This window comes from Chlorocebus sabaeus, chromosome X (assembly GCF_047675955.1).
Source record: "Chlorocebus sabaeus isolate Y175 chromosome X, mChlSab1.0.hap1, whole genome shotgun sequence".
Taxonomy (NCBI): domain Eukaryota; kingdom Metazoa; phylum Chordata; class Mammalia; order Primates; family Cercopithecidae; genus Chlorocebus; species Chlorocebus sabaeus.
This window is the reverse complement of record NC_132933.1, coordinates 114,426,652-114,449,722: the sequence shown is the minus strand read 5'-3', so window position 1 is coordinate 114,449,722 and position 23,071 is coordinate 114,426,652. Positions and strand designations below refer to the sequence as shown.

At 38.9% G+C, this 23,071-nt stretch overlaps 1 protein-coding gene across 1 annotated transcript in view; it reads left to right on the top strand.

Moving 5' to 3' along the window:
* The window catches only part of OTC (ornithine transcarbamylase), a 69,363-nt gene extending 48,198 nt beyond the window's left edge, over positions 1 to 21,165 (top strand). The window contains exons 5-10 of the mRNA XM_007991398.3: positions 287 to 440; positions 2,621 to 2,743; positions 7,775 to 7,828; positions 7,909 to 8,058; positions 10,895 to 11,032; positions 20,749 to 21,165. Coding sequence (XP_007989589.1) covers positions 287 to 440; positions 2,621 to 2,743; positions 7,775 to 7,828; positions 7,909 to 8,058; positions 10,895 to 11,032; positions 20,749 to 20,808 — 679 coding nt within the window. The 3' untranslated portion in view covers positions 20,809 to 21,165. The remainder of the gene's footprint in view (positions 1 to 286; positions 441 to 2,620; positions 2,744 to 7,774; positions 7,829 to 7,908; positions 8,059 to 10,894; positions 11,033 to 20,748) is intronic.
* The last annotated feature ends 1,906 nt before the right edge of the window (positions 21,166 to 23,071 follow it).

Here is a 23,071-nt window from a genome sequence, read left to right as displayed (position 1 = left end):
GCCATTTATCAATTATAATTCATCATTATGTCTGCTGGGCCCACAATTATCTCCATAAAAAATGTAAAATCGCTGGTCACTGGATAAGTCGTGGAAGGTAGAACATCTGGCTTATGTAATGAATACGTGTTTAATATTACCTTTTAAACCTGTAATGTTGGTAGGTTTTTTCACGTAGTAAAAATTCTATTTGTTAGTATTTCTTGTTATTATTTCTTATCTTATATTAAATAAGGCATTATTAAGCATAATTAACTTAGTTTATCTTTTTCTTGGTTTGCCACAGTGTATTGTCTAGCATGACAGATGCAGTATTGGCTCGAGTGTATAAACAATCAGATTTGGACACCCTGGCTAAAGAAGCATCCATCCCAATTATCAATGGGCTGTCAGATTTGTACCATCCTATCCAGATCCTGGCTGATTACCTCACGCTCCAGGTTGGTTTATTTATTTGTCTTACAAAAGAGAAAAATCAACAAATAATTCCTGACTTGCTCTAAGTGAAACCGTTTACTTAAATCATGGCATTGGTGTTTTATTTTCAAATACCAGCTTGACAAAGAATTATAGCTTATGTGTGCATTTTCTGGGGAAAACAGGGCATTGTTAAAAACAGACTCTAAGATCCTTCTGCACTCAACCCTATTCCCAAACTCTTTTAGCCCGTATCTCATCTTCTGTTCTGTCAATCCCTTTGATTTCGGTGCCATATTTAACACAATGAATGAATAGAGAACACTGGAGCATACAACATGGACAAGCTGTATGTGATTCTATAGACATCAGAGTCTGTGGCTTGGGAGTGAAGACTGGTGGAGTGTGCTTTGAATATTCAAAACGGTCAGTTACTAAGTCACTCTGGGAGAGGGGCTACTTTCTATCATTTTAATAAACTGGTTGTTTAAAAGTAGGTTTAAGAATATGCAGAATTTATAGAATTGGAGCTCAAATGTAGCCATTCTAGTCCTCCCAAATTAGGAACTTGAATAACTTTGTAAGATTTCCCTTGTTTGGTTTGCCACAGCCAATCTACATGGTATTGCCTCTGGAAATCCTAACAGCCATGGTGTCTATGTCTATGGATGACTGAGGAGACAAGATAAACTGGATAGGCCCATCTTCTTCCACATTTGAATAAACTACACACATTTAAATGTGAGGTTAAGCTCAAAATAAAACACTTTGGACATGAGGATGAGATCCATGCAGAGAAGATGATATAATTATGTCAGATACCAAAGTGACTCTCTGGGGCTGTGGCTTTACATATACACCAGATAATTCAATGCTTCCCCCTAGGGCTTTATCATTCATTACTAGATTATAAATTATTGAGGGAAAATGAGCTGTCCTGTTCATCATAATGTCCCCTGCAGGACCTCGTGCAATGCCTTCATATAGGAGATACTTAAAGTAGGAGCTGAATGAATAAATAGCAGCTTGTTAAGAGCATGGAATAGAAATCAGATGGATCTGGAATTAAATTCTAGCTTAGCTAACTAGTAGTTCTGTGATCTCCAAATTGCTTAGCCTTTCTGTTTTTTAATCTTTTTAAATATATAAAATAATATATAAAACCTACAGACACTTCAAGAAAATAAAACAAACATTTACGTGTTCACACAGTTTTGTCAATTTTTAACGTGATGGAGTAGTTACTTTATAATTCTTTGCTGTTTTTCAATAAAACATTACAGATAGAGTTGAAGCCCACCATGTGACTCTGCCTGATCTCATTTTCTTCCCTTCCACAAACGTATTATTATCCCGATATTAGTATCTTTACACATATCTATAGCCATAAACAACCGACAGTATTATTATTATTTGAGACATAGTCTCACTCTGTCACCCAGACTGGAGTACAGCGGCATGATCTTGGCTCACTGCAACCTCCACCTCCCAGGTTCAAGTGATTCTCGTGCCTCAGCCTCCGTAGTAGCTGGGATTACAAGTGTGTGCCACGTCTGGCTAATTTTTGTATTTTTAGTAGACATGGGGTTCCACCACATTGACCAGGCTGGTCTTGAACTTCTGACCTCTGGTGATCCACCCACCTCGGTCTCCCAAAGTGCTGGGATTACAGGCATGAGCCGCTGCACCTGGCCAACTAACAGTATTATTGAGCATCTTTGTCAACTTCATATAAGGGGAACATGCTCTGAGACACCATGCTACACTGTTCCAGGTATTCTGTATTTCCCCTTTCTCATACCAAAGAATTTCAGCTCCATAAAAGCAGTGATTTTTGTCTCTTTTGTTTATTGTTATATCTCCAGGGCCAAGGACAGTGTCTCAGTGTCTGGACATCAAAGGTGCTCATTTGTATCCAATGAATGAATACAACTAAGATTCAGATTTGAAATGTATGAAACTCTTAGTCTCTGTACAAGTTCATATGATGCCTTGGTTTAAGATATTAAGACATTTTACCATGTTTTTGTGATTGTACATTCATCTTATTGAATTGCTCTGTGTAATGCAAACAAATTGGGAATTCATTCCTTCTAACAAGGCACTAATATTGAGATTAAGACTATTTATTTTAACCTTAGTAATTGCTACGCATAAGCGAATTTACTCCTGGATTTCATCTCCTTCATCCCTTGCCTTTTAGGAACACTATAGCTCTCTGAAAGGTCTTACCCTCAGCTGGATAGGGGATGGGAACAATATCCTGCACTCCATCATGATGAGCGCAGCGAAATTCGGGATGCACCTTCAGGCAGCTACTCCAAAGGTAGGGAAACTTTTTGCCTTGAAACTAACCCCTCTCTTAAATCATCCTCAGATGCAATTACCCAGTGACAAAAAAGCTTTCTTCCATTTAAGTATAGCACAGGTGAGGCCACAAAATTTAGGTTACGTTACTAGCCCTACTATTAAATAGCTATCTGGCCTCTTGAGAGTCCAATTTCCGATCTCTACAATAAGAGATAGTCTTGGCTGATGCCTTTTATTCTATGAGTCAGTGTTAAAAGCATGTCTGAGTTATCCCTTTGAATACCCTGCTGTAGGCCATTATGATGACTGGCATCGTGCATTACCACCACAAAGGCTGAAGAAAGCAATAAAATTCAGGCAGCATAGAATTCTCAACCCATGGGAATGATACTGTCATTTTTCCAATACTGCAATTTGGTAGAAAAATGTAAATCCAATGTGAGGATCACAGTGATGGCATCTACATCAGCTTAGTATTTCAAAACTCAACTCTGGGGGCCTTTTGGCTTATAAAATTTGAGCCCCACGTGGCTATGAAAATGACCCCTGCATACCTCCTACCTTGCTGCTATCTCTCACAGCATGTGTGGAATACATGACTTCTTTCATAGGCCCAATGTAACCCTTTTGTTACACAAGAAACTGGTAATAATTGTTGCCTCTGAGGAGGGGAACTGGGAGGCTTGAGGATAGAGGTAGGAGGGAGATTTTATTTTCACCATACAGTCATGTATGGCTTCATAACAGGGATACGTTCTGAGAAATGGGTCCTTCGGTGACTTTGTCGTTGTGGGAACATCATACAGTGTACTTACACAAACGTAGATGGTATATATTTTTATTTATATATATTCTTTCACATGGTGAAATAAATGTTCCAGCACCATTACTAAATATCAACCTTAGGCCAGGTTCCCCACAAGCACACCACCGTGGGGATTTGTGTACAGATGATTCATTAAGGAAGTACTCCCAAGGGAGATCCCTAAGGGATTAGAGGGAGCAGGACAGGGAAAGGGAAGAATCTAAGCAAGGATGCCATTTACAGTGACCAACCATCCCGATTTGCCCAAGATCAAGAGATTTCTGGGGACATGGGGTTTGGGGTGCTAAAATTGAGAGTCCGGGCAAACCAAGGTGATTTGGTCAGCCTAGTCCCATGTCATGCACAGTCCCACAGAAAGCAGCTTCAGTCTGATCTCACAGGTGAGCTCTGGAGTGTAAGGTATGCCCTAAAGTTATCCCAGCATTGGTCAAGGGCAGCAGAAGAGGTGGAGTGGTAAATCCCCTGGCACTTTTGATGGGAAAAGCAGCCTGGTAGCCAGAGAGCTGTCCCCTGAAGACGAACTGCAAGCACTAGGTGTTAAAAACACTGAAACTGGGGGAGGGAGCAGAAGCCATGAAAAGGGATCTCCCGGGTACCTCTGAATAGAACACCAGCATCATCTGCTGCATCCGGCCAAAACAAAACTAGACACCACCAAATGCTTTCACCAGGTGTTTTTATCTTGCTGTCTTGGATTTTTAGGGCTGCCGTAACAAATTACTACAAACCGCACGGCTTAAAACAATAAAAATTTACTCTTTCACGGTTTGGGAGACTAGAAGTTTGAAATCAAGGTGTTGACAGGCCACACTCCCTGGGAAGCCTCTCAGGGAGGATCATTTTTTGCCTCTTCCTGCTTCTAGTAGCCCCAGGCATTCCTTGGCTTATGGGTGCATCTCTCTAATCTCTGCTTCCATCACTATACCTCTGAGTCTGTGTCTCTCTATACAAATCCCCCTCTTCTTATAGGGACACCAGCCATATTAAATTTAGGCCCACTTTTATCAAGTATGACCTCATCTTCACTAATTACATCTGGAAAGACTATTTCCACATAAGGTCACATTCTGAGGTTCTGGGTGGGCGTGAATTTTGAAGAACACTATTCAACCAAGTACACTTGCCATAGAAAAAATTTCCACTGCATGCAGTGGAAGTCATCCTATTATAGTAAATTTGCAGGACTCAGAGAGATGATCCTTACAACAGATAATTCTCCTCTTTTATTCAGCGTGAACTGAAATAAGGGTCAGATCCGATATGTGCTTAAGGTGGTTTTTATTCACTTTATGGGAAGGGTGAGTACACTCTCCATACAAAGCTAGTTTGAAGAAAGGCTCTGTATTAATGCAAACTCTTACTGCATTTGGTTCCCACAGATGAAACATACATTAACAATAATTGTTCGCTGGTATAAAGATCTTTTGGAAGGCTTCATTCTGTTGAAGAAATATATGGTTTAAACGTTTTATTGTATGACAAAGATGTTTTATTAACATCAAAGGAAAAATTTCTAATATTACAGAGTAATTGCAGTATTGTTCTTATGCAGAAACTCATTTAAATGATAAAGAGTACCAAAACCTGGTTAAACCTTGGTGGGAGTAAGAGTTTTGCAAAGTCTCCTGGAAAGTCTGATAGTGCAAAAGTCGTTCCATCAATTTGTAAGTCTTCAGTTGTTAGCAGACCTGTTTCCTTTAAAGATAAAGCTAGGAGATTTATTGTAAATTTTAGAAACACTGAAACGTTTCCAAGGCCATGATTAATCTATTTTCCCGTTCTTTAACCAAGAATAACTTACATGTTCAAGAAAAAATAATTTTGTCCATGATTGTAAAATTGCTCCATAACCTATCAATAGTAATGATTTTAACATTGTTCTAAGTGAATACTTAGACTGAACTGGGTGTGTTAATCACCTTCTTTGTCTGGTTTTAAAATTTATGTAAAGGCTAGTGAGTGATTTAGTATTGAAAGCTGAGATGTGAGTAAAGAATTCCTCTCTGTATTCTAAGTCATGCCACAGTGCATGCAAGGTTGGGTGATTTTCTAATTTCCAAACCTCTCTGTTGGTTCTCTAAGTACTTATTGATTCCTTTTCTAAGAATTATTATACTTAGGGAGTATAAAACCTACTCTCCAAAGGGAAGGCTAAATTTTCAGGGTAGGAGGCACCTAGGGTAATATCCAAGTCTCTTCATTTATGTTTACCAGTATGGCTGTTCACAACATTAGTTGCTAAATTAGCTAGCCTTTATTAATTACTTTCCCCAAATCTCTATAAACAAGGCCCCAGAATTCATCGCTACATGCGGGTAGAAAAGCTGCTAAAATATCCGCAGGCATCTTCATCAACCTCTGAGTAGTTTCTTCTTTCAAGAATGCTTTCATAGAAGAAGAAACTATGGTAGACAATCATGTGCAAATAAACACAATTTCACAAATAAACCTAGACATGCCTGTCACAGGTTGGGTTTCTTGGGAAGCAGACTCAGAGTTTAGTGTGCAGGACAGGCAGGATGCTTATTAGCATTTGCCCTTGAAATCAACAACTGTGGAAAGGAAGGGAAGGAAGCAGGAGTAAGAAGTGGGAGAAGCTGAGTTGCGATGCAGGCCCAACAACAGCCTTGGGTGATCTTATGGAAAGTTCTGGATCTGAGATGTCCGTTCAGCTGTCTGAAGTTGGGCATAGGGGGTTAGGTTTTCTTACCCTCCTGTCAATCAGCCATTGAATGTGGGTTGCCCCGAAAGGGTGTGCGACCTTGGCTGAGGCTGCTCTCTGCAGCTGAGGCAGTGCCCAAAGGGGGCTGACAGCTGAAAGCCATCTTCTGGCGGCACTCCCAGCAGCTGGGGGAATAAGTCCTTTATTCATGATTATTCATGGAGGGGGATCTGGGGAGCAGACCACAGCATTCACCACAATGCCTCAGTGAAAAGTGATAAAAGTCAACTCGTAATCAATGCTAACAGCTTGGGAAAATGAGAAGGATAGAGGAAGGTGAGGATAATGACAGTGTTTGAACTGACGAGACTTCCATATGGAGGGTCTTGGAGGTGAGGCTGGGCTAGAGTTTTGAGGAGCTGACACATTGTGATGAAGACACCCAGGAGGGGACAAGAGAGGAGGTGTTCAAGGGTGAAAGGCTGTGATGGCAGAAAAGGGCAAGATGTGTATAGGGACGACAATAAGATTGGCTTTCCTGCAGCAAGATGTTGAGAAGAATTAAAAGAGACAGAAGCAGGGGGTGGAGGTGGGGAGCCTTGATGCTCTTAATCAGTTTTGACTTAAGAAACAAGTAGTAAACATCAGAGGCTTCAGAGAAAACAGTTATTGCTGCTGTGTACAGAATAGGTTGGAGAGTGAGGGTAGAGACAGGGAGGCTGCCTGTGGGAACCTGGGATAGCTTGGGGAGCTTTAGCTGTTCCCATGACGTCCCCTCACCCAGAGTAGGAGCTAGGCTGAGCAAGCGAGTCACCTAGGGTGCAAAATTTGTGCATGCATGGCCCTGAGAATGCGTGTTTCTTTAAATCTTTTTATAGCGCCTCCTTAAATGTTTTGCCCTAGGCACCTCGCTTGCCTATCCGGTGTCTGACTCTGCCCTCACCAAACAATCCCGAACAAATGTATAATCTTAGCAAAAACAATGTATTTGTTCTGTTAATGCCTTTCAAAACAAGCACCCTGCACTCAAAACGCTTGCTGGGGAATGCCAAAGAATGAGACGTGCGTAATGGGGGAGGGGGTATTGAGCTGGGATGGTCAGGGAAGGTTTTTCTGAGGAGGGGACATTTCAACTGAGACCTGAAAAAGTTACCCACATGGAGTGGGTGGAAGAAAGAATTTCAGACAAAAAAGGATATCATGTGCAAAGATAGACAAGCATGCATTCATTTGTACACTTCTGAATATAATCCTCTTAAACCATTATGGAAACCGGAAGAGGTGTGTCCAAGAGTTAGAAAGCACCATGCCTTATGTTTGCCTTTATGATTAAAGAGGTTGGAGACAGTGAAAGATGGGGCCATTTGTTGTCTTTTTAAATTCCAAAAGGCACTATTGAGTTTGGAATTCTAGGTGTAAAAATCATATTTTACTGAACACGGTGGGACCACATCTTGAAAAAGGGACGGAGAGGAGATATTGAAAAGAAAATAATATATATGGAAGAAAACATGTATAATAAAATTACCTAAATAACAGTTAAATTCTTCCTCCTGTAGGGTTATGAGCCGGATCCTAGTGTAACCAAGTTGGCAGAGCAGTATGCCAAAGAGGTATGCTCTTTACATGTAAAGCTATGATTGCCTTTTACTGTCCCATGAAGTTATTTAAACAGCGTGCTTATGTATGCTAGAATGGTACCAAGCTGTTGCTGACGAATGATCCATTGGAAGCAGCGCATGGAGGCAATGTATTAATTACAGACACTTGGATAAGCATGGGACAAGAAGAGGAGAAGAAAAAGCGGCTCCAGGCTTTCCAAGGTTACCAGGTTACAATGAAGGTACAAATTGATGCCTCTCTGAAGGTTCATTAATTCCATTCATAAAGGCCAGAACCATCTAATCACTCATTCACTTTAGGGGGAGCAGACTGTCCTTTCATTCCCTATAAAAGTACTCACTGACTGTATCCCCTAGGGACTTCTCTCCTTCCAAAGATAGGCTGTGTCCTTTGGAAAGGCATTTTTGTGCTGGAGGAAGCAATTTGAAACCTGGTCAGAAGAGAGGAGCAGGCTTTTCTCTTTCACAAGAATCGAGGCATTGCAGTGTTTTACTCTTTGTGTGTTTAAAGAAATTAGGTTACTTCTGATGCATGCAGTTTCTTGTGATTTCTCCACTAAGAAAAGCCCCTTAACTATGCTCCTCAGGCTAGTCCTTGCCTCCATTTTCCAAGGACCTCTAAATCCAGTTTGGTTTTGCTAACTCCCTCCAGGGCATTCCAGGGGACTCATCTGTTTGGCGGTCTTCCAGTAAGATCTGGAGCAGTGCTTCTCAGTCTTGAGCAGGTATTAGCATCCCCAGAGGAGTTGTTAATACACAGCCGGCTGGGTCCCATCCCCAGGGTTTCTGATTCAGTAGGTCAGGGTGAGACCTGAGAATCTGCATTTCTACCAAGTTCCCAGGTGATGCAATGCTGCTGCCTCCAGGGCCACACTTTGAGAAGCAATGTTCTGGAGAAATACCCTAAAAGCCAAGTGCACAGAGGTTTTGTCAGCAAAGCAACAAATCTACTTTGGTGGAGAAAGGGATTAAGCAAGTACAATTAATATTATATTGATAAAGTAATACATAAATACAAGTTCTTTATTGTTACATATAAAATAGAACAGAAGTTTGAAAAATAAAAAGTAAAAATGTCTTTCTCCCATCTCTTTAACAGAGACTATTCCTAGAGGTAGCCACTGTTTAACAATTTGATGTGTCTCTTTGCAGACCTTTTCTGTGCATTCACATATATATGCCTCAATACACACGTAACTATTGATTTTTCATAAATTTTAGACATTATTTATTATTTATTATTATTATTACTTTTTCCACTTAACAAATCTTAGATTTTCTTGCTCATTCATTTAGATATATTTTTTTCTTAGTTGCTGCATAGAATTCCAAAGGATAAGTGGAACCATAATTAACTAAAAATGTTTCCTATTGATAAATTAGGCTATTTCTGAGAATGCCGATTACAAAAATGCTGCAATGAACTTGCTTATACATATTTCTTTGTGCAAATATTACTGGAGAATAAGATCCTGAGAAGAAGAATTTTGGGGTGAAGTGGTATATACTTTTTAAAATATGAGAGTGCTGCTAAATTGCTCACCCAAAGAAGATTAAAAATGTATGCTCCTGAAGCTGCATATTATAGTTATTTTTCCATACCCTCTCCATGTTTAGTTTTCATTTACATTTTTAATTTTTCTAAATCTGGAGGCAAAATGGCATCTCATCTTTTTTAAAATTAGCAATTCCTTGGTTAGTAATGAAGTTAAGCATCTTTTTATGTTTATTGGGCATTGCCCTTTTTTCTATAAATTGCTATTACATTTTTTGCCCATTTTCTATTTTTTCACCTTTTCTATTATTGATTATAGGAGCTCTTTATATATTATGGCTAATCCCTTATCATACATGTGGAATATATTTTCATGGAGATATTTTAAATTACATAAATCACCTCATACTTACACTTGCTTGGCCAATCTTATATGTGTTTCTGGTGCTGGAACTGTAGGCTTGAAGAACAGTCATTTTATTGATGTATGGTATGTATAAATGTTTTTTTTTTCCATGTAATTTTGCTGGTATTTTAGAAACTCTAAGTGTTCTGAACCTAGAGCTTGGGTGGGAGGTAAAACAAAATTTTAGTATAAAGGCAGTAATTTTGAGGTAAGAAATTATGAAGGAATGTAGTTCTGAATCTGTATGTGAACAATAGAAATATATAGGGAAATGTAACTTTCAGGAATTAACTGTTGGAGAAAATTAAAACTGCTAGTACATTTGCATTAAGAATGAAAAATCAAATGCATAGTGCTTATAATCCTGTTTAATTCACCCCTACCTCAGTACTTTTATCCAAATTGTTTTAACTAGTGATGAAGTATGCTTCAAGTGCTAAAAATAATAATTTGGAGATAAGCTCCAAATATAATATTATCACACCAAAGCAACTTTTTAAATATAGCGGACTATAATTGGTGACTTTTGCTATCAGCCACATATTACATTAGTAGAGTTATTTACTGAAATGTCCACTGTTCCACTAGATAGAATACCAGAAAACTGAGTTACTGGTGTAACTTGAAGTGATGCTCTCTTAAATTTAAAAAAAAAAAAAAAAAAAAAAAAAAGACTTGCTGGGCACAGTGGCTCATGCCTGTAATCCCAGCACTTTGAGAGGCCGAGGCAGGCAGATCATTTGGGGTCAGGAGTCCGAAACCAGCCTGGCCAATATGGTGAAACCCTGTCTCTACTAAAAATACAAAAATTAACTGGGCATGGTGGCGCATGCCTGTAGTCCCAGCTACTCAGGAAGCTGAGGCAGGAGAATTGCTTGAGCTCTGGAGTCAGAGGTTGCAGTGAGCCGAGATCGCACCACTGCACTCCAGTCTGAGCCACAGAGCGAGAATCTGTCTCAAAAAAAAAAAAAAAAAAAAAGAAAGTACCATGTATATTTCTCCTGAGTATCTTGAGATAAAACCACCGCTCTGCTCCTTGTCTCTCCCTTTGCATTGATCTCTGACTGCAGGCCATGTGTGTTTTTAAATACTGAAGAAAACAAATATGACTGCCACATATAATAGTCAAAATATGGTCTTATCCCCATCTCTTTAGACTGCTAAAGTTGCTGCCTCTGACTGGACATTTTTACACTGCTTGCCCAGAAAGCCAGAAGAAGTGGACGATGAAGTCTTTTATTCTCCACGATCACTAGTGTTCCCAGAGGCAGAAAACAGAAAGTGGACAATCATGGTAAGCAAGAAACAAGGAATGGAGGATAAGTTCTTTGTGTGGTTCCAACTTGGTCATTCATGCCTTTGGGGAAAGAATAAGCAAGTGAGATTATCCAACTACATTACTTGCTCGTGTAACATCTATTTTTTTTCCAGAAACTGTATAATATATCATTAGTGCTTATTAGCATTTATAGTGTATTTGCATGGCGTGAGATTAATCTCCTTTCAAAAAATCCATTTTAACCAAAATTCTTACCACCCTTGATCCGCCTGAGCACCAGCCACCATTGTTTGCCAACCATTGTAAGTTGTATAATTCTTATTTTAGAATCTTTTTGTTCATATTTAGAGAAGCCCCTAATTCAGTTCTTGTATAAACTAGGCATTCAAAACATCTTACTTTTTCCCTTCTCTTTTTCGTCATTCCATGCCTTACTTTATGACTGGGCTAGATTCTTGTTTTGGTTCTTTGAGTTTGGCCATAGGGATACATGTGTTTTTGGGTATATAACATTTCCAAATTTCATGGCAAAACTTATCTTAAAAATTAATGGTTCCTTTCAGATAAAGCCACTAGTTTCATCTCCATCACTGTCATTCTAGGAAATACTAACCATATGTCTACTTTACAATATCCCAAATGTCACCTGCTCTGGAAAATAGTACTGACATGTCTAACTTAGCTCCACCATTTTTTAACTTTTAGTGACTTAACTGGTCTCAATTACTGTATCAGCCAGGATCTTACTTGCAAACAGGAGTCCACTCTAGGTAGATACATGGAGAATAATATATTAAGAGACATTAAGCTGCTCCCAGTATCTTTTGGGAAAGGAAGTGCAGTGAATAATTCTTGGACACCACATAGCCAGGGACAACACAGGCAGAAAAACTGCCCAATGACACTGTGGTTCTTCTGTAGCCAGAACACCACTGACACAGCCTGGTGCCTAAGGCCCTTGAAACTAGATGTCAGATACTCCATTACAGCCACCACAGCTGAAATAGATTTCTCTACCTGCATATATAGCAGATGATCCAATCTCTCTGAAGACGGCTTCTACTGCATGTTGTTCACTTGTGCATCCAAGTCTGGAGTAGATGCAGCTGAGTGGGATGCCTGTACCCTAGCTGCAAGGGAGTTTGGGAAATGTAGTTTTTAGCTTTCAGCCTCTGGAGTAGAGAAAAGCAAGTTGGAAAGGACGAGCTGCTAATTATCTATCTAATCTATAAATTGGAATAGGGTTATTGTGAACATTAAAGTAATATTTGTAAAGCTTTTAGCATAGTACATAACACATAACACATGGTAAATATTGTTATCATAATTATTACCCTCATTATCATCATCTTCACTATTGATCTGATACAGACCCAATAAAACAAGCAGGGGTTCAAGCTCAACTATGGCTGCTTGGCAGCCAACCATGACTCCCTTTTCAATAGAAGCTTGTATATTAGGCCTAAATTTGTCATATCTAATAACAGGGATGATTTTTTTCACCGCATCTTTCCAGCTTGCCACCTCAGGACACTAACTTTGGCCAAAATGTCAATTGCCTTGTTATCTAGGCTAGTACTTCTGAAGCCTTAATGTGCATTTAAATTACCTACGGGTCTTGTTAAGGTGCAGATTTGAATTCTGCAGGTCTAAGATGGGGCTTGAGATTTGGCACATCTATTTTTTTTTTTTGAGATGGAGTCTCGCTCTGTTGCTGGAGTGCAATGGCGCGATCTCGGCTCACTGCAACCTCTGCCTCCCAGGTTCAAGCAATTCTCCTACCTCAGCCTCACGAGTAGCTGGGATTACAGGCAGGCGACACCATGCACGGCTAATTTTTGTATTTTTAGTAGAGATGGGGTTTTCATCATGTTGCCCAGGCTGGTCTCGAACTCCTGACCTCAAATGATCCACCCACCTCAGCCTTGAAAAGTGCTGGGATTACAGGTGTGAGCCACCGTGCCAGCCCAGCACTTCTAATAAGGACCCAGTTAATGCAGGTGCCACTGTCCTGCAGACCACATTTTGAGTAACAGATCTAGATGACAAAGAAGAAAATGTGAGCTCCCCAACCACATACCTCAGGAAGAGACACAGCGAAACATTTTCCTTGAGCTCTGTTTTGCATCAGAAGACAATTGAAGTTACAAAGATAAATCAAGTAAATCCATCAAAGTAGATCCTTTGTAGAAATTCAGTAGGGAAAACAAAAAGGAAACTTTCTAAAACATCAATTATGGAGACGCTCTGAACTTCTGAGTTTTTTAAAGAGCGTATTAAACAACATCTTTAAAACCAATTTACTTGAAAAATTAAATACGGAATGTATTCACATGGTTGAAATATTTATGGTAAAATCTTACATCCACCCATTTTTCCATCCATCTAGATCTTACCGCCATCTCCCCATTCCCCATACCCCTGAGTTACCCACTATTATTAGAGGAAAATATTTTAAAGAAACCAAGAGACAGAATTGTGTTAAAATGAAAGTAGAGAGTCTAAAGTAGAAAGAATGCTCATCTGGAAGTGATGAGACTTGACTTCTGTAACTGGCCTTAATACTAGTCGGCTGTGCCATCTTAGATAAGTATGAACTCTCTAGGTCCCAGTGTCCTCTCCTGTAAAATAAGCAGATTGAGCCATAGAGATGGCAAATGAGTTCTAATTCTTAGATCCCTAATCTCATCACCAGGCTACAGAAATTCTGTTGAGAAGGATTTTGAGCCTGCCTATGATGTGAGACAGAAAGAGTGGCATAACTGATTAGCGTGCCTTACACAGACACTAGAGAGGAGGTGGTGAGGCCATGTGTTGTGCTCTTTTTTTTTTTTTAATTTTTTTAAAATTTATTTATTTATTTATTTTTTATTATTATACTTTAAGTTCTAGGGTACATGTGCACAACGTGCAGGTTTGTTACATGTGTGTGCCATGTTGGCGTGCTGCACTCATCAACTCGTCAGCACCCATCAACTCGTCATTTACATCAGGTATAACTCCCAATGCAATCCCTCCCCTCTCCCCCCTCTCCATGATAGGCCCCGGTGTGTGATGTTCCCCTTCCCGAGTCCAAGTGATCTCATTGTTCAGTTCCCGCCTATGAGTGAGAACATGCGGTGTTTGGTTTTCTGTTCTTGCGATAGTTTGCTGAGAATGATGGTTTCCAGCTGCATCCGTGCTCTTTATGTCTCTGAGCTAGATGATTTGGAGGTCCCTTTGAATTCAGTTCATTTCAGCAGCCATACAATGAGCATCTACTTTGTGCCAGGTCCTCTGCCAGGCATTGGAGATTGAAAAAAAGAGAATAGTATGCAGTCACCACATAGCCTGTACAGTTCATAGAAGCATAAACATTTTCAAGTGGGATGAGACTTTGGAGATTATCCATGTTAAATTCCTATTTTATAGGCAAATAAATTATTATTATTTTATTTTTATTTATTTATTTTTTGAGACAGAGTCTCGCTCTGTCACCCAGGCTGGAGTACAATGGCACAATCTCTGCTCACTGCAACCTCCGCCTCCCGGGTTCAAGTGATTTTCCTGCCTCAGCCTCCCGAGTAGCTGGGATTACAGGTGCCCGCCACTGCGCCTGGCTAATTTTTGTATTTTTAGTAGAGACAGGGTTTCGCCATGTTGGCCAGGCTGGTCTCGAACCCCTAACCTCAGGTGATCCACCTGCCTCAGCCTCCCAAATTGCTGGGATTACAGGTATGAGCCACCGCAGCCGGCCGCAAATTAATTATTCTTATACAGCTTATTTAGAATGGCCTTTAGGTTCAGCACTGCTGTGATACATTTTTCTAAGATGTTCTAATACTTGTCTTCCTCCAGACTAGCTTATCCAATACAGTAGCCAGTAGGCACATGTGGCTTTTTAAATTTAAATCTAAACTAATTAAAATTTTACAAAATCGAAGATTCAGGCTGGGTACCGTGGCTCATGCCTGTAATCCCAGCACTTTGGGAGGCTGAGACAGGGGCATTACTTGAGGTCAGGAGTTTGAGACCAGCCTGGCCAACATGGTAAAACTCTATCTCTACTAAAAGTACAAAAATATTAGCCAGGCATGGTGGTGCACGTCTGTAATCCCAGCTACTCAGGAGGCTGAGGCAGGAGAATTGCTTGAACCTGGGAGGCAGAGGTTGCAGTGAGCCAAGATTGTGCCACGGCACTCCAGCCTGGGCAACAGAGCAAGACTCCATCTCAACACAAAGAAAAAAAAAAGAAGATTCAGTTCCTCAGTTCCTCAATTATACCAACCAAGTTGTTGAATGCTCAATAGCCACATGTGGCTGGTGGCTACACTATTGGTATTGGACAGCACAGACATCGAACACTTCCATCACTGCCGAGAGCTCTATTGGACAGCACTTCTCCAGGGAATAATTTTCACACATATAACTTGATTTAAAATCAGGATGAAATAAGAAAGGAAAGCCGCAACGTGACCCTCTAGTTCTGAGATGCCTGTAATGACTGATGTTTAAGGTATATAACTAAAATAGGATGAAGGGCTTTTTCTTTAATGGTGTAGCATTTTTTAAAGCAGAAGTGTCCTCTTTCAGCGCTCAGAGTAGCTTGTTAAGGCCTCCATGCTAAGAGACTTCCAGTAGTGCTGTTCAGAACGCTTCACTAATTGCATCATTCTCTTCATAGTGCACAGGTCTTTGGATCCCTTTGTTTAAAAACAAAAAACACCCATTTCCTCCCCATGAAGCTTGCTTTTGTATTTTTCAGTGATTAATAAGGCAGTAGGACTCACAAAAAGTGGACAGATATTTTTCCTCTGCCTATACATTTTACACTGGAGCTAAAATAACCTAAAGGGACCACGAAAAAAAGAAAAAAAGCTGACACTTCAAAGCACTGTTATCCACATATGACTCTTAAGTCCAAAACACCATTGCAAATGTAACTCACAGTATTTTATAGTCATTTACTTCTCCCCAAGTTAGGGTTGCCAGATAAAATACAGGACACCCAGTTAAATTTGAAGTTTAGATAAACAATGAATAATTTTTAGTCTAAGTATGTCTCATGTACTATTTAGAACATACAGTAAAAAATGTATTTGTTGTTATCTGAAATTCTTATTTAACTGCTTGTCTGTCTGTGTTTATTTAACTGAATCTGACAATCCTAAACCAAGTTGAATTTGTAAGTTTTTATTTGGAAATAAGGTTGACGCAATCCATAGACAATTAAAAACAAAGCAAAAATGAGAGGGGCTCCCAGGAACCCATTAAAAAGTTTACAGTGTCTTTTACCTGGTAGACGTTGTTATGCCAGAGTTTGCCCTGGGTAAACCAGTTCCTACTTGTCATTCAGACATCACCTTAAATGTTACTGTTGAGCAAGATCTTCCCATGCCACCCACTCTTTTTTTTTTTTTTTTTTTTTTTTTTGGTTTGAGACGAGTCTCGCTCTGTCGCCCAGGCTGGAGTGCAGTGTCCGGATCTCAGCTCACTGCAAGCTCCGCCTCCCGGGTTCACGCCATTCTCCTGCCTCAGCCTCCCGAGTAGCTGGGACTACAGGCGCCCGCCACCTCGCCCGGCTAGTTTTTTTTGTATTTTTTGGTAGAGACGGGGTTTCTCCGTGTCAGCCAGGATGGTCTCGATCTCCTGACCTCGTGATCTGCCCGTCTTGGCCTCCCAAAGTGCTGGGATTACAGGCTTGAGCCACCGCGCCCGGCCCCAGCACCCACTCTTAAGTGGTTACCAAGGCTCCTTTATCTCCTTTTTACATTTTATTTTCTAATGGCACTACTTGATATTTTTGTATTTTTTTGTCTGTTTGTTGCCTGTCCCCCCACTATAATGAAAACTTCTTTATTACAGACAGTAATCCTGTCTGTAACATTCTTTATTATACCTAGAAGTGTGCCTGACACATACTTTAAATATGGACTCATACATTTTTGCAGCTTAAAGGCAATATAGGGAATTGGTTTTAGAACATAAGTTTTGGAAATCAGGTTAAAATTCTGGCTCTCTCTGTGATCTTGGGCTCCTAATCAACTTAGGCAAATACCTTAACTTCGCTAAGACCAGTTTATTCATATGAAAAATGAGGATAAAAAAATAGAACTAACCTCTTAAGGTTATGAGGATTCAATGAGATCAGAGTCATGTGAGCATTGTAGTCAGGACCCAGGGACAGGTAGGTGCGGATCCACCTCTCACCACCACCACTCAGGAAAACTCCTACATCTCAGTTTCTCGATCTGTATTTTACATCTCTTACCATTTCATACAGTAGGAAAGGATATTACATGTTATGATGCACATACAGCACTCAGCACAGGGCCTGGCATGTGATAACTTTGATAAGTATATTCAGTTAACACCTTTGAAATACAAGACCTGCACTTTTGATATAGGCTAGGAACACGTGTACAGTATGGTTGAAGTGTAAGAAAAAGTACCTGAGAGACCACAAAACTACCTTTTAAGAGTAGAGTCATCCAGATTCACCCATGTTGTCACAAATGACAGGATTTCCTTTTTTAAGGCTGAATACTATTCCATTGGATATATACACCACATTTTCTCTATCTATTCATCCATCGATGGACACTTAGGTTGATTCCATATCTTAGCTATTGTAAATAATGCTGCAGTGAACATGGAAGTGCAGATATCCCTGCACCAGATTGGTTTTAGTTCCTTTGGATATATACTAGGAAATGGGACTGCTGGATCATATGGGAGTTCTAGTTTTAGTTTTTGAGGAACCTCTATACCATTTTTATGAAGGCTATACTAATTTAGATTCCCACCAACAATGCACAGGAGATCCTCCCTCTCTGCATTCTTGTCAACACTTATCTTTCATTTTTGTAAAAATGAAAGCCACTCTAATAGGTATGTGGTGATATCTCATTGTGGTTTAATTTGCATTTCCCTAATGATTAGTGATACTCAGCATTTTTTCATGAACTTGATGATTTGTATATCTTCTTTGGAAAAATGTCTGTTCAGGTCCTTTGCCCATTTTAAAATCAGGTTATTTTGTTTTCTTTCTCTTTAGGTGTTTGAGTTCCTTATATATTTTGGATATGAATCCCTTAACAGATGTATGGTTTGCAAATATTTTCTCCCATTCTGTGGATTGTCTCTTCACTTTATTTATTGTTTCTTTTGCTGTGCAGTAGCTTTTTAGTTTGATGCAATTTGATTTGTCTATGTCTGTTTCTGTTGCTTGTGTTTTCAGGGTCATATGTGAACAATTACCAGACTGATGTCATGGAGCTTGATATGGTTTGGCTGTGTCCCCACCCAAATCTCATATTGAATTGTAGCTCCCATAATTTTTGTGGAAGGGATTGGTGGGAGATAATTGAATCATAGGGGCAGTTTCCTCCATACTGTTCTCGCAGTACTGGATAAGTCTCATGAGATCTGATGGTTTTATAAGGGAAAAGCCCTGTTGCTTGGCTCTCATTCTCTCTCTTGTCTGCCACCATGTGAGATATGCCTTTTGCCTTTTGCAATGATTGTGAGGCCTCCCCAGCCATTGGAACTGTGAGTCCATTAAACCTCTTTTTCTTTATAAATTTCCTAGTCTTGTGTATGTCTTTATCGGTAGTGTGAAAACAGACTAAGACAGAACTTTTTCCCTATGTTTTCTTTTAGTAGTGTTACAGCTTCAGAGCTTATATTTAAGTCTTTAATCCATTTTGATTTGATTTTTTAATATGGTGTGAGACAAGAGTCCAATTTTATTTTTCTGCATGTGGATATCTAGTTTTCTAAATACCATTTGCTGAGGAGACTGTCCTTTCCCCATTATGTGCTCTTGGCACCTCTGTCAAAAAGCAATTGACCATAAATGCATGGGTTCATTTCTAGGCTTTCCTTACTGTTTTGTTGGTTAATGTGTCTGTTTTTATGACAGTACCATGTTGTTTTTATTAAAATATCTTTATAATATGTTTTAAAATCAAGGAGTGTGATGCTGTCAGCTTTCTTCCTTTTGTTCAAGATCACTTTGTCTATGTGGGGTCTTTGTGGTTCCCTACAAACTTAAGGATTGTATTTTTGATTTATGTGAAAAATGACATTGAAATTTTGATAGGGGTTGCATTGAATCTGTAGATCACTTTGGGTAGTGTGGACATTTTTACAACATTAATTCTTTCAATCCATGAACATGGATACCATTCCATTTATTTGTGTCTTCTTTATTTTCTTTCATCAGTGTTTTATAGTTTTTAGTAAACAGGTCTTTTAACTTCTTGATAAAATTTATACATAAGTAATTTTTTGTTGCTATTACAAATGTGATCATTTTCTTAATTTTCTTTTCAGATAGTTGATTATTAGTATATTAGAAATGCTACTGATTTCTGTATGTTGATTTCATTTTCTGTAATTTTACTGAATTCCTTTATCAGTTCTAACAGTTTTTTGGTGGACATTATGCTAAGTAAAATAACCCAGGCACAGAAAGACAAATACTACATGATCTCACTTATATGTGGACTCTAAAAAAGTTGAACTCGTTGAAGTAGAGAGTAGAACGATGATTACGAGAGGCTAGGGGATGGGAAGGAAGGCAATGGGGAGTTGTTGATCAAAGGGTACAAAGTTTCAAGTAGACAGGGAGAATAGGTTTTGAGATCTATTACACAGCAGAATAATTATTATAGTCAATAATAATATATATTTCAAAGTAACTTAGAGAAGAAATGTCAAATGTCTCTCCATAAAAAAGATAGGTAAGTAAGGTGATGGATATGTTCATTAGCTTGATTTAATCATTGTACATTGTATACATATATCAAAACATCACATTGTACTCCATAAATATATACAATTATAATTTATCAATCAAAAAATAATAATTTTTAAAAAGAATAGAGTCAGAGAAAACCTGGGTTCCAACCCAGTTCTGCACTATCTGTCATCTCAAGGATTGATTTCCTCAACTATAAATTATAATAATAAAAGGTACCTTAGAATTTTGTTGTATTAAATGAGGTAATGGGTGAGCATTTCCCTCTAGCTCACCAAAGTTCCTGGCACAGTGCTTGAAAAATATTTCTTGGCTAATACATGAAATGGTGCTTAGTATTCTATCTAATATCTAGTAGGCACTCAGCTAACATTCACCATTGTTTCTGATATTATTATTGTCATTCTTGTGGAGGTTGAGAAGAGTAAAAGTGAAAATTACCATTTGTGGTTGACAGACCAAGGGAAAGCTGTATACTCTTGGCTATAGAGATAATACTCTTTCAGGAATACCCAGCTTCAGACAGCAGACATTGCTCAGATCACTCTACATCTGATTCATCCTAAACTTCTCTAGGTTGTGAGTGATCAAACCATAGTATAAACACAAGGATCTGGGATAGGAGGGATTATATTTCTCTAAAACTAGCCAATAACTAGGTTTACTTATGACTGGAAAATTCAATCACGGCTACCACTGTAGCATCTCATTTCAACTCTGTGACCCACTAGTCCTGGAGTGAGTCCTAATTATGCAGTGTTTGTGTATCTATTTGGGTCAGTCTGATCTCTGTTGACCTTCATTTATCCTCTCCTCCAATAAATAAATAAATAAATATTAGTTCAGAACTGTTCTCTTACTGTTTTCTTGAGAAAACGCATTTTAACTGTAGCCCTGCAAAGCTGAAACCTAATTCACCTTCTCTAGGTCCCTAAGCAGACTGTTGCTAATGTTTATCCATTTCTTTCTTTCTTTGTTGTGTCATCAGGCTGTCATGGTGTCCCTGCTGACAGATTACTCACCTCAGCTCCAGAAGCCTAAATTTTGATGTTGTGTTGCTTGTCAAGAAAGAAGCAATGTTCTTCAGTAACAGAATGAGTTGGTTTGTGGGGAAAGAAGAGAATCTAAAAAATAAACAGATCCCTAACACATGGTATGGGTGAACTGTATGATATTGCTTTGTCATTGTGAAACTTTCCTGAAGCCTTTAAGTGCGGATGCACTGTAATACATGCTTAACTTTGCTTAAACTCTCTAATTCACAATTTCTGAGTTACATTTAGGTATCATATTAATTATCATATGCATTTACTTCAACATAAAATACTGTGTTCATAATGTATAATGTCTAAGCCATTAAATGTAATCTATGCTTATTACCTGAATAAATTATCACCCACGCTAATTTATAAGTAAACATTTACCAGGCAGTGAGCTACTGGTAAATCTGTGGGCTGCGTTCCTGTCCCCCAGGACCAACTAGAAAGCCAAATGATTCATCTTACAGATGTGGTACAATTTTCAGGCCAATGAGGTAGACAGGCATTCATTTATGGAGGCAAATAACAAAATTCTTAAAATATAGCTATTACTGTTCCCAAACTCTGAAGTTTTTTCCAATAACTTGTGAGAATGTGGTAGTGGGGAGTTCTTCAAGAGCATGCATCTCTTCTCTGTAATGAGTACTTACTGTTACAAGCCATAAGAAGCTTTTGTTAGCAAGTGGTAAAACCATGGATACCTAGAGTAGCATTTTCTTAGGTTCAAATTCTCCAGCAAGAGCAATTTAATTTTTTTCATGTCTGTGTTTATCATGCATCTACTCACACCATATGCTGAATATTTCCATAAATCTACTACTTGCAACATTTTGGCCAATCTTTTTCCTCGAATTTTTCTTTGGGATAATAAAAATGTACATTATTGAATTATTATAATGTAATTACAACTAGATTTCTCTTGTGGGTGACCAACATTTGTATTGCTGAATGATTATGACATAATTTGAATTTTGTAGTTAAAATGTTAAATAACATAAGTGAAGTTTTTTTAAAAAATTATACATTTTACAGAACACAAAATAATGTAATTTCCTTTACATTCTACATTTACTATTAGAAAAATGTTTCCAGGCTGGTTGACTGATATTCTTCAGCACACATCTCTGACTTAAATGAGTAAGCAAGGGATGAATTACAAATTAGATTTGCAATGAAGATGCAATAAAACATTTTTTTTTTTGTGGGGGAAAGAGGCTTATAATGTTACAGAAAAAAAAAATCAAATTTTCCAGTAAATGTCAAAGGTGACTTTCATGTCTGTGGTAATTTATTGGAAGCACTTAGAAAGAGAGTGGAGTTCAGTGGAATGTCTTCCAGCAGAGAGTATAACAATGATTTAACCAGAAGGTGTCATATGGATTGTGGAAGGCCCACCCTCAAATTGCCTACACAGAAAGAAGTGTCCTTCCACTTACCAAACGGTCTCCCATAGTAACAAGGTCCCATCTCATTCCTGGTTATTCTTTGAATTAAATGGATAGCATAGTCTTCTTCCCTCAATTGGAAAGAACTTGTAATAATTTTCTTGCCAAAATATAGTCCTTTTTTCCTCAAAAAGCCCTATAGCTTTCTTTATTGTGTACATACAATTTAACCTCATTCTCAGCCCAACTCTGTAGGAATGTATATGCTTTCTTAACTTTTCGTCTTAATCAGACATTATTTATACTGTCAGGAAAAAAGAAAATAGGGGAGGAAAATTCACCCTTAATTTTTGCAAAGCTGTTTTCATCTCCTCTTTCTTCTTACCCCTTTTCCTGTATAACTATTACAACTCCAAAGTCTAATGAGAGCTATAGAAATGAACCTTACATCTTTGGTGTACATGATAAATCCTATTACCTAACATAACTAGCCAAAGAGCTCTTTTCTTCCAGGATTTCTCCACAATAACATTGGGAGTAGAAACCACGAGTGATTACACTGCAATGATTTCAATGTCATCAGTTTTTGTTTTTGTTTTTGTTTTCAGTGATAAGTTTCCAGGTACTTTAGAAAAATAATTCAGTGTCAGGGCTGGGCATGGTGGCTCACGCCTGTAATCCTGGCACTTTGGGAGCCCAAGGTGGGCAGATCACCAGAGGTCAGGAGTTCAAGACCATCCTGGCCAACGTGGTGAAACCCCCCCCATCTCTACTAAAAAAGTACAAAAATTAGCTGGGCATGGTGGTGGGCACCTGTAATCCCAGCTACTCGGGAGGCTGAGGTGGGAGAATCGCTTGAACCCTGGAGGTGAAAGCTGCAGTGAGC